Source organism: Crassostrea angulata, chromosome 5, assembly GCF_025612915.1.
Source record: "Crassostrea angulata isolate pt1a10 chromosome 5, ASM2561291v2, whole genome shotgun sequence".
NCBI lineage: Eukaryota > Metazoa > Mollusca > Bivalvia > Ostreida > Ostreidae > Magallana > Magallana angulata.
Window position 1 is genome coordinate 4,234,711 of NC_069115.1, and position 12,391 is coordinate 4,247,101.

Below are 12,391 nucleotides of genomic sequence, written 5' to 3' on the forward strand. Positions count from 1 at the left end.
TTGCCGGAAAGGCCCGAGAAGTTGCGATTGATTCGAGGAAATCAAATACAATAATAACAAATTCAAACTTTCAAGACCCCGTCTTTCAGTACTCTCAGTAGTTTGATTTAAAGGTGTGAGCTCTATCGACTTTTGCCCTGAGGTTAATAACCACGTGTGGGACAAATATTAATGTTGCCTTCTAGTGAAAATGTCTGAAATCTTAGAAAATACTTGTCTATTTGAGATAAACTAAATGTAAGATTATAAATCTATGAATTCCTCTGGAGGGATTCATGGAATTATAATATATATGGCCTCGGAGTCAGAGTTTCAGATTCTAACGCGGGTCATTTAGGTCAAATGGTGTTCAAAGTAGCCGGTCTCTCTCTCTCTCTCTCTCTCTCTCTCTCTCTCTCTCTCTCTCAATTGATTTTGGCCAATTAGTTACTATCGAAAGTCTCGCGTGACGCAATTTCAAAGGTCATTTAATTAATGCATCAATAATGAGCACATTGACACAATGTTCTTTAAAAAAAAAAAAAGGAATGTGCTATTTTACTTTATTCCCGTACATGATCATTATTACGATGATTAGGTTCTCACATATGTCGTGTTCACAATGACATTATAATCGGGTATTTATTTTTGTATTATCTCATTCAGTCTTGAACATGATAATTCAAAATTTGTGAAACAAATCCGTATCAACAACAATAACCAGAGGCAATGTTTTTACAAGATTTTTTTTTGCATTTGAACTTACTGTATTTATTTCACAACGATTGAAAAACTAATTCGTATATAAATGTCTCGAGTAACACAGAGTATATATGTTTCTTGACATTAAACAAAGCGTGCTCACACTAATTAAGGTATAATTTCTGTTGATTGCATTTACATGTAATTAGGTATATTCTTTTTACCATCAATATCTTCAATTAAAAGAGCAATGTGTATTTGAGGAAGAAGATCGAAGTTGAATATACAAAATGCCTAATTTTTCATTAAAAAAATAAACGGTGTTTATACACGCCGTTAATTTTTTAAAAGTAAAAATATGCCTAAGATTAATATAATATATTAATATACAAATATCTAAGATTTGTTTAGGGTCAGGCCGGTCCTGGAGGATATCTAGGCCAAAAACCATTCAGAAATTAACAATTTAACTGAAAAATACCGTATTTGCCAACTTTAAAGATTGATAATAAAATTGCCAAAGCAATAAGATAGATTTAAATTGCAAATTCAAAAATTTTAGAAATAATTACGATAGGAAATAACAGAAAAAAAAATGTAAAAAAAGAAGAGATTTTCAAAAGTGATTTTTCCCGGAAATCCATCTCCCATTTAGATCAATTCGTTGTTATTTGCAATAATTTCTTTGGTCAAGAAATTACAAAGAAAATTAATGTAATATACAATAAAGATGTGTTAATGATGACATTTTTTTCTGATAAACATTTATAGAAATTTCATGACAGTACACAAGTATAACTCAAAACAATACAAAGTTGATAAAAAACAAAGTCTATAAACAATACGATAGTTTTCAATGACAATTTTCATTGACCAGGTTAAAAACACCCCTGCGAATGTGTTCTGAATGTTTTCTTTATCGTTGCCAAGTATACAATAAATCCAGAGATGCTCGAATGAAAGTTCACGAGACTTTCCCGATATTTGCTCAAATCCTGTGAAATTTCGAGCGGAAGTATAAGTGTTCGGATAATATTTTCAAAAGACGTAATATTTTCAAATACGATATCATATCTTACTTTGGTTTAATTAACTGTCGTGTCTTCCTTAAACCTTTAAACAGATATATAATTCTCCATAAACTATCATTTAGCAATAAAAAAACACATCCAGTTATTTTTTTTGTTTCACATAAATTATAAAACTTAAATGTTACACATACTAGATGAAATAACAAAAAAATTTCTTGCAAACGGAAAAAAAACAAAATAATAACTAACGGATATCAGCTGAAAAAAATCACAATAGTCTGCACAACTTCAGTATCAATAATATAATATATAACTGTCAATAAGTTAAAACTAGTAAAAATACAGTCAGCGGATCTCATTTAGGTTGAAAATGAAGATGGGGAGGGGATCCGTTGCTTTCCACCCCCGTCTCATCTGTGGCCAGTTCCACGCGGCTCTGGCTGATCTCTCTATTTTTTCTTCTTTTTCTAAAGATATAGAATGCAATTCAGTACTACCCATACATAATACAGCCTTACATGTATCTCCAAACCATGTATTATATTTAACATTAACAAAAGGCTGTAGGATTATATCAAGATTTTTAGAAGGATGCCCTTTTTGGCATGATATAAGAATGATTTGAAATAATATAGATTATCAAATGATAATAAGGAGTTGTAAAATACAAACAAAAAAACATATAAGAGATGAATCATAACTTTGCGAGCAGAAACATTATTTAAGTGATTTTGATTGACAAATATGGAATTTATTCCATATATTCATGGCATTAATTGAAATGGTAAGATAATTCGATGGCAATTAAGCCATTATGATTTCTGTGAATGAAACATATATTAAATGTTAACAGACATTTATAAACTAAGTATTTCTATGATAAAAACATCGACTAATTCAAATAATTAATCCAACTAGTTTAAATAATCAAAATGGTCATTATGATATATTAAGTCAACATACTTTATGTAGCAAAAGGACATTAAAGTGGCGAATCCAGACAGACTGATCACCAGTAGAATCACCGCCACAATGGCAACTACATATCGCGTCTTTAGATCTACAACATTAAATACATCACTGAACAATTCATTAAATTTCCTTTCCAATTTTTATAGGTTTAATTAATAGTATACTGATCTGTAAAGTTACCATAAAAAATTTACATTGTTTATGAATAATACTTAACAAAATAAATATTTGTTTTTTTTGAACTGATGGATTTTAATTTTTTATTTATCATACTATAAAAATATATATGTTAATAATTGTCCAAACTTTGAGTAAATTTTCAATATTTTTTTCTGTTTAGATCAGAACAAGTACAGACAATGCATTTCAAATTTGAAAACAATTTTTTACTTTTATACTCCCTTAATGACACCGTGGAGTCTACAACAGCGGTGGTCGTAATGGCGACCGTAGTCGTTATGGCGACCGTAGTCGGATATTCACAGGTTCCGTTAGTCCCTGAAACATGGACAAATGGAAATCAAAATAGCGAAAACAAATTCCAAACGAAAATTCGATAGTCTTATCTTAATAGTAGCAAGTTGCACCGAATCTTGTAATTTTTCCCCCGGGGACTCGGGTGGTGTTTATTATTTTTTGCATCATTTTTCCAATTTTTATTTAATATTCATTTTATTATATATATTTTTCATTTATTTGCTAAAAACCTGCAGCCGCACATAGGGAGAAGTACCAACGTGTTTTTTTTTAATCGGGATCGAAATTCCTTGTTAAGAATCGAACGTACCGAAACAGAGTCGTTCTGGACATGAATCTAAGGCTGGTAGACAGTACACGTAGGACGTCCCACAGTTCTTGATCTGTAGGTCGTACTGTCTCACACAGCAGCCCCCAAACCCAGTCTTACAGAGGGTTCTAGAGACAACTCCATCGGCGACTTGTGGAAAGGTTCCTGAAATAGTGTTATCAATTTAAATTAAGTTCAACAGAAAAACAGTTTTTATAAAGAAATTGAATAGATAATATAATTTATTGATACGTAATTGTTGGTTCAGTCGTTTGTTTTGCAGCAAATCTTAAATATTTACAACGAAATCATGTTTCAGATATAATGATCCTTTAACGATCAAACGGAATAGAAAGAAAGTGAGCGCACAAGATTGTAAGTTTGCAGGAATCCTCGACACGAATCAATTGGGACTTAAATGTCTATAACCTCGAAAGGCTATGTACAAGTTTCAACAAAAATATATTATGTTGAGAGTCGAAGTACATGGCTATTCCGGTTATTAAAAAACTCACAAAGCTTTCAAAAAATGGCATTGAGAGGTAAACCGATAACTAGTTGGAAATGTTAATGCAAACATATTTTAATGAAGTTATATTGTGTATATCCTAAAAAACTAGTAATAAGAAAATAATGTTTTTATAGTGTTCATACAGCAGATCTAGAAATCAATAACAACAAATTAAAATATACATGTATATTATAATTCAACATCATGTTATAAAAACAAACATTTAAAACAAAAAAGTTTATTTTTTTTTTTAAAAAGACCACCAGGTGGATTTGAACCCAGAACACTGAATGTCTGTATTCACTAATCCAGGACGAAACCACTAAGCCATGCGAGACTTGTCAATATACATGATATATGCTCTATAAAGTACTGTTTGAAACAACACTGTCATATCAGTGAACTTAGTTTTTTATCCTTCAAAAAATAATTTGAAAAAGTACATAATTAGTCATCTCTGGGTCATCTCTCCATCTTTTTTTAAAAAGCGACATTTTTAATGTTGAAATATGTTATCTTTACACGTTTCAAATTTGTGGAGAGAAGACCCAGAGACAACAAAATCATTTAAAAACAGTTGTAAATAAGTAGGATTTTGCATGAATTGCATCGTGTTGCTATATTTAGACCCATATTATAATGAAACCTTTTGCATTTCAAATATTTTTCCACTCATTCCACATCCAACAGAAACCAAATAACGGTTATAATTCGAAAAATATTCAAAATTAATTGATAAAATTTTCACTCTCCTTGTGCGCCCAGATTCCTGCCGAATCTACATCTTAAGCGCCCACATTCTTTAATGTAGAAATCCGCCATCCTACATTGAATTTATTGCAACAATGTCCCTTTTTTAAAACTACATGTTTGAAATAAAATAAAAATATGCCCCCTTATGAAGCAGCTCAAAATCCCATGGCTAGATTTAAAGACATTTCAAAATCAAAAACCACTAACACGGAAATCACGAAGACACGACACGTTTGATTCTGGAGCTTAGCTGTAAAGTTGTTTTTTCTTTTTAAACAATGTTTTATGTTTTGAACAGAGTATTCTACGATTTCAGTGACTTAATTTGGTATCCGGTAATATTGTTTAGTAAACTGAATTGCTTTGTCAAAATTTCTTTAAATGCTGTTTAACGTTTACAAATGTTAATAAGAGTCCTAAAAATGCACGACCTATTATGAAATTCTAAAGAAGTCTTTCGAAACAATGCTCAAACTCAAATGCTAATTTGTTGGGATTTTTAAAAACGTATTCATATTATTATGTGTAACTAAGTTGTTAAAATATGATAGAGAAGATATTGGTTGAATGACTTATCAGTATAAATTGCCAGTATGACGTCATTTGACTGACCGTTCATCCAGATCGGATACACTGCCCCACAGCTGTTGAGGGATGGACACTGATCCAGGACGAGGTCATCGCTCTTGTACCAGCCTGGTACGATGTAGCGGTCACAGGGGGCGTACACACCGTTGTACTCACAGTTACCTGTCCGGGCGTACGGCTCATACAGGGTCCCCGCCAGAGTACATGGATCTACTAACGGAAGTGACGTCACAAATTAAGCATTGTAAGAAATCTCTTTATCTTTCACAGAAATAAGAATTGAAAATGGTGTATTAAGGTATATAGAATTGTTTGTTCGTTTGAATTGAAAATCTTTAAAGCTTGTAGTTATAAATATTGACTGGTATTGGTCCAATGCATTCAGGCTATTTTTTTATTTCATTACGGCAATGATTCTTTATTCCTTCCTACTGTTATTCTCTATATTTTTCTCAATATTCCATTGATACATTCTATTGCAAGAAAACGTTTAAAAGTCATAACACCGTTCGTGGAGAGTACTTACCCCCACCCGCTGTGCTGCAGTAGTAGGTCGATTCTGACAAGGACAAAAAGACAGCTTATGTCAGTTTAATACATACTGTAGTGTATGCTGTGTATCATACGTATTATACGTAGGCCAATCACCCAATCAACAAGGTAGGCTATATTACACACTGCATTAACAAACATTTTATTTCTTTTTTTTATTTAACATATCTACAAAATCCATGGAAACTGGTATTCAGCGACGGTTTGGTTTTGAGCATACACGTTTATATTCGGTGCAATTTATTTTAAAGCAACTGAAAATATATATATACCATTTAGAGGTAAAATAAATAAATCTCTCTCTCTCTCTCTCTCTCTCTCTCTCTCTCTCTCTCTCTCTCTCTCTCTCTCTCTTGTCGTTGTGATTTATTAATTATCACACTTTTTCTGAATACCAGAATTAAAAATTTGAACTCATAATAAACAAAGGAAAATTTCTTGACAGTGATACAATGTAATGTTATAAATGCGATCACTTACCAACAGAGTAAACAAAAACAATCAAGGTGATGAAAAGTTGTGTGAGGGTGAGTGAGGTCAACAGGTGCGAGGAGATCTGGAAGTATCAGTGTAAACAGTGTCTATACATATAGTCCTACATGAATATCGTCAAAAACGTATTGTCTACCCATAACTGTTTATCGAAATATAAAATTTAGTGCAATGATTACTTTAAAGTGCATGTACATGTAGTATATTAGAAAATAAACAATTGTGAACTGACATTGTATTTCTGAGATTGGTTAAAGTGTTTTAATAAATTATTTTGATATAAAGGTTTTCAGATCTGAGAAACTCAATATATACTTTTAATTATATTTATTTATTCATATTCACACATATATTTATATTCACACAGATCGCTTTTTTTAAAAAAAAAATCAGATTTATTTAGTCTGAAAATGGCCATGATCTTGAAGACCTCTTAAGAAATTATCAAATTTGAAACCCATTAAATAAGGTATACAGATAAAACGGTACAATCAAACGCTGTTATATGTGTGTCTATGTATATCAGAGAAACGGCGTTTATAGGATATTCAGTATATACTGTATACAGGTCTAGTTAAAGTCCTGCGTGTAGTATCGGGTATATTTAAAAAAAAAACACAACAATAGTATACACCACGTAAACCTGTAGAACTGTGTAATGTTCACCGAGTACAGGTATATATTATCATGTACGACTTATAGCGATTAACTGTACGGCCACAGTTATCCTGGAAGTCGTGGTTACGTATAAGTATCTATAACATTTTAAGAAAATACCTGTATGTGTGGTCTGTTGTTGTTGTTGTTTTTTTTTTAAATAAAGGTATTAATAAGAAAGAGGAAGTAATTTTTTATTCATCCCAGTTACATAATAAATAGAAAATATAAAGCAGCTAACTATAGTCTTTCAAAATGCCAGATATAAGAATTAATTAATGAAAATTATAATGATAATACCTTCATATTGTATGTTTATTCCACATCAAACACACTAGTACTCCAACTTCCATTTTACGGTCGCTGGAAATTCCCAGCTCTGTTTAATGTGCTTGGTTCAACGAAACGCAGTTCTTTGTGGATTTAAATCAATACAAGCATATTGTGTTTCATGTGCATAACGGGACACGGGTTCTGACTAACTAGGAAGTATTGGATCTATGGCATCATTGAAAAAAAACCCACAAATAATTTAAATCCCTCTCTATTGATTATGGTGGCAAACATAGATTTTCTTTTTTTCTAAAAAGAGGGAAAATCAAGATACCTAGCTTTGAAATGAATATTTTTCACTGAATTACATTACATAGTTACATGTACATACATTATCATTTAAACCACTTAAAACGAGTAAATGAGAAATATCAGGATAAAGACGTCCTTCAGACAGCTGGCAATTAAATGCCTCTCTAATTTCAAACTACAGTGAGTAAGAATTGGATATCAATCGATGAATGATCAAACCAAACAGTTACAGATTAAGTAAATAGGTGTCTTCCAATGAGGTGCTCGGACAGTTAACTACATTTGTAATTGTGTTGTGTTTTTAATGTTTATGAAATGTAAACGTTAATAAAAATTGGTGGTCGGGGAGATTTGATTTTTTAAGTTTGTCTGCGAATTTTTCATAATCGATTGATCACGCTTGGCTAACATTCTTATCTTTAGTAATCATAATAGCATACGGTAGTTTTATGATGATAAAAAAAATAATTAAAATTGATTAAACAGTACCATATTTTAATACGAAATTGAAAATGCAAAATATAATACGTTTTGATATATAGTTGTTTTTATATGTTAATTGGCGTTTAAAACATAATAGTTATTATCTTAAGATACGAAAACATTAGATTAGTATAAATTGCCATTCGCTATTAAACACAACCATTCCATGAAGTGCACATGTAGATTAAATAACTCCCCTCGCATTAATTGATCCCCCACGTTGTTGATGTCAACATGTAAATAATAGACTTGTATACTTTTGTAGTGGGTTCAAGAACATATAACGTATATAATATATAGAATTTAGAAGATATTACATATACACTGTAACGACTCTCTATATATCAACAGAATAACATAACATGGCATGACAAAAATGTATGAATTTATTGCTTTATGGTGTACATGGCCAGGTAGTGCTGGGCGGTGCCTCTACCCCGCGTTAGTCCTCGTCCCCGGGGTTCATCACTGTGAGGGGGTCCTTACAGATGTCCTGACACTGCTCCTTTGTCGGGAACACATTGTTGGAGTGGGAATCGGGACAGTCCGACCACAAGAACGGTTCACATTTCCCGGAAGTAGCATGGTAAAAGTAGAGCACAATCGGTGGGATTTGCCGGGCGGCTCGACCGCAGAACTGGACCGGGGGAACTTCATTGCAGTCTGTATTTAAAAAATATCAATGTCACAAAATGGGACATATGTATTCAGGTAATAGTCGTGATTGCTACTAAACAAATTAAAATTAAGTTCACTACATATATGAACACACATGTATATTATACTGAGGTTCATTAACTGGGATTGATCAATTAATAATTTAATGACAATGTGCTACGATAACAATTGGATGGACTGGAGTTTTTGAGACCCGGTAAATGTGATATAGGATTCTCCCATCATATAAGAACACGACAAGTCAAGATTTAAAACAGAAGCAGATAGGGAAACAAGGCAGGTAAGATGTCAACACTAGGACGAATAAGATACTGAAAGTAAAAATCCACAAGAATCATCAAATTCACGGGTTGACATATTGCATATGATATCGGACATTCACGAAATAGATACATCGACACACCCGGCCGTAATGTTGACATTTACATAACCAAGCTTGAAAGGGGCATGGTCATGATTTTGGTCAAGTTCTATTTTTCTGTTTTAATTATTTACAATGGTTTCGCATTGCATTTCTATTAGTCAAATAAAATAGTCATCCGTAGAGTTATAAGCAAGATATAGGGCTCACGGTTCACGATGTCATGTAAAAAAGGCCCGTGTCCTGTTTTTGTTTACAAATGTTCAAAATACAGTGCAAAAATCTTTTTCCAGCTTAGTTGTCTATCTTTTATGCATTTTAAGCACAGATAAACAGTTCCTAACGTTTAATCGATTCATTTTAGGACTAAACCTGGAATTTTCACAACATCGTTCAAAATGTAAACAAACGCGCTTTGTTTAAATAGCAAAGAATTTCAAGCTTTGTAACTCGCTTATAACTCAACAAATGAGACTCAAATTTCGGTTCCCTATTAAAAATACCTTACTAAAGCATTCTAAATATTAAAACCAGAAAAATAATATTCGACCAAAATCGTGACCATGCCCTTTTAGAATAATCTACATGTAACTGTGTCTTGGGACAGGCCTTCACAACAGTTAAAATGCCTCTCATATGCCCGTAATGTAGCAAAAAATTGCAGAATCGCTCCGAAATGATTTTGGAGAAAATTAATGAAGCTGCATTGAAAATGAGTCAAATTATTCATAACACACAATTTTTAGGCTGTAATTCCTTTCTTCTAAAAATTTAAAACATGTAAATGAAGAATTCAACACTTTTTCACCAATGTTTTTACTCGCTTCAAATTAACACACCATGTTCGCATTCAGAGCTCTCGGGATTTTTCATATTAAATGCACTGAGTTAGAGTTATCTCTCGTATTTTCTTTGATTAACAGAATGAATAACGAATTTTCAATGAAAATTTTATACACGTATTTGTATTATCGTTCCTGAGTATATCCATGCAAATTGGATTTTGTGGAAACATAAACTAAAGAGCCTCCCGTGATTTAGCGTGAATGTACTGCGCATGCGCAAGATTATGACATCCAAAAATTGGATTTTTAAAAGGAATTTTCGTTGATTGCTAATTAGCGAAGCTTGATTGAGAAAAAATAAAAACAAATTGGTAACCTTCAAGTACCAATGATGTTTAAAATATAGAAAACAAAAGACAGTTCTCTTCCGATTTCTCGGTATTAAAGCCTAAAAATTCGAGTCTATTATTTTAATATAGTAGTATAGATATGTATCATATGTAACATGGATTTGTAACCCTTGAATGGATTTAATACTTGAAATATATTGATTTGATTTGGTGTATGCCTACAACTATTTTTAAATAGTTCCAATGCCTTTTAATATATAGAATTAGTCTGTGCTCCATATTTTTGTCATCGTCTTATCAAAGTCGTAAACGAATCGTTGTCAATCAACAAATTTTCTGAATGATAGCCCTCTGTGCATTAGAAATATAATTTGGTTTTCCAATAAATGAACATTTTAGAAAAATAAAACATGTCCAAAAAGTTTCGACCAAATCTTAAACAAAAGTTTATGATGAAATTTGGTGTGACTGAAATGACTCAGTAGTTAGAGCACCAAAGTAGATTTAAAAAGGTTTTGTGAATATTTATAAAGACATTATATTTATTACAACTGTAATCACATATCAAACGACAACGGTTGTGTTGTTTTTTTTTTAGATATTAATGCACTTTTAAACGAGACATAAGGTTTTCTATTGTTCATTTTTTAAAGATTTTATTATAAAGTGTTGACATGAAGAGTGTGGTTTTGATATTCCATGTGATCATTGCGATAGTTGAATGTTAATCAATAAAAGAAGACAAAAAAAAATAACACCAAGCCTTTTAGAAGGTAACCTCATTAAAAAAAAAAAACTAATGTTTTAGATAACTGTAAAAAAGTAAATCATCTGGGCTATTTTTGCGAAGAGCTACGACTCGGAGGACGAATTTAATTAATGGACAGTTTTTTTTAAAGTAAAACTATAAACTTAATCACCAACCTTTCAAGTTATAAGTAATTCCCAGGTACCCGTATATCAAAGACGGACAGATCGCCATTATACAGATTAGTAGTCCCGCCATTGTCTCTCCGTCAACGTTTACACACAGACCATATGTACTCAGACAAATCTCACATCGCAGAGTTTTATTACCGCCATTGTTATTAATTTAGATGATCACAGGGCCAATGGCCAGTCCTGAGCAGCCTTGCAGCCATGTTTAAATGTTTAATGACCCGGAGCAGGGAACAGCTGTTAATGATGAGAAAACAAGCGTAGATTTAGTATCTGATTATCTGTAACATGCACTGTATATGTGGGTGTTAAAGTTAAACGAGCAGAAATTAGCTCATTTGAAAACAAGTTATTTATACAGTCATGATATTTAGCATATGCAAAATAGTAAACACTCAACCCCCCCCCCCCTTAAAAAAACAAACCAAACAAAAAACAAAAACAGAAACAAAACAAAACAAAATCAACAACAACAAAAAAAGAGTGTTGGTAACGTTATTGTTTACATTGTACGTAAATTTGTTTTGTACCTCAAATACTATCCATAGGCGTCGGAAGCAAATTCAAAGTGGGGGGGCTAGACTAATCCTCAGAAATATTGAGAAAAAAGTAATTCCAAAAATCATGGAAATCCTAATCCGTGGGGGGGGGGGGGGGGGGGGGAGGATACCTATACTTCCCCAAAAAAAATTACTTACTCAAATTTTTTTCCTAAAATCATGAAATTCCTAATCCGGGGGGGGGGGGGGGGGGGGGGCAAGTATACTTCTGAATCTAACTTCTCAATCTTTCAAGGTAACTTTAGGAACAATAATCTTTCCTACGACAAACAGTGGGGGGGCTGAACCCTCTATCATGTATTTGTTTGTAATGGTTAGGTATAACTTTGCAAAAAAAGTGGGGGGGCTAAGCCCCCCCTAGCCCCCCCGGTTCCGACGCCTATGCTATCTAGATGTCCAAGTAATGATTAAATTGAAATGAATTGCATTGTCATTTAAAACCATTTTCAAAGTCCATGTACAAATATTCCACCCGTAATTTAAGTGTGCATTAGCCGCAGAACTTAAGCTTTACGGGAAATTCGGGTTGACGGACAGTGGCACTACAGGTCTATTTGTGCCAAAAAAAAAAAATGCGCAAAAATTGCGCACTGTTATGGGCTTTTTGAAATAAACTTAAAATATAT

General features: G+C 32.6%; 2 protein-coding genes across 3 annotated transcripts; both read right to left on the bottom strand.

Moving 5' to 3' along the window:
- Nucleotides 1-1,326: 1,326 nt before the first annotated feature.
- Nucleotides 1,327-7,696, bottom strand: LOC128183086 (uncharacterized). 2 transcript variants are annotated; one of them, XM_052851946.1, is made up of 8 exons: nucleotides 7,325-7,696; nucleotides 6,356-6,431; nucleotides 5,850-5,882; nucleotides 5,348-5,533; nucleotides 3,472-3,636; nucleotides 3,075-3,182; nucleotides 2,676-2,772; nucleotides 1,327-2,179 (listed from the first exon to the last, which is right to left on the bottom strand). In XM_052851946.1, exons 1-8 carry the CDS (start codon nucleotides 7,328-7,330, stop codon nucleotides 2,068-2,070), a joined length of 783 nt encoding a protein of 260 aa, XP_052707906.1. In that variant the 5' UTR covers nucleotides 7,331-7,696; the 3' UTR covers nucleotides 1,327-2,067. The 2 variants fall into 2 exon arrangements, with proteins under 2 accessions (XP_052707906.1, XP_052707905.1); XM_052851945.1 differs by having other exon boundaries at nucleotides 5,348-5,536; nucleotides 7,325-7,687.
- A 764-nt stretch (nucleotides 7,697-8,460) lies between these two features.
- Nucleotides 8,461-11,368, bottom strand: LOC128183094 (uncharacterized). The gene is made up of 2 exons (XM_052851958.1): nucleotides 11,191-11,368; nucleotides 8,461-8,755 (listed from the first exon to the last, which is right to left on the bottom strand). The coding sequence occupies exons 1-2, from the start codon at nucleotides 11,270-11,272 to the stop codon at nucleotides 8,535-8,537; spliced, it is 303 nt and encodes a 100-aa protein (XP_052707918.1). The 5' UTR covers nucleotides 11,273-11,368; the 3' UTR covers nucleotides 8,461-8,534.
- Between the last annotated feature and the right edge of the window lie 1,023 nt (nucleotides 11,369-12,391).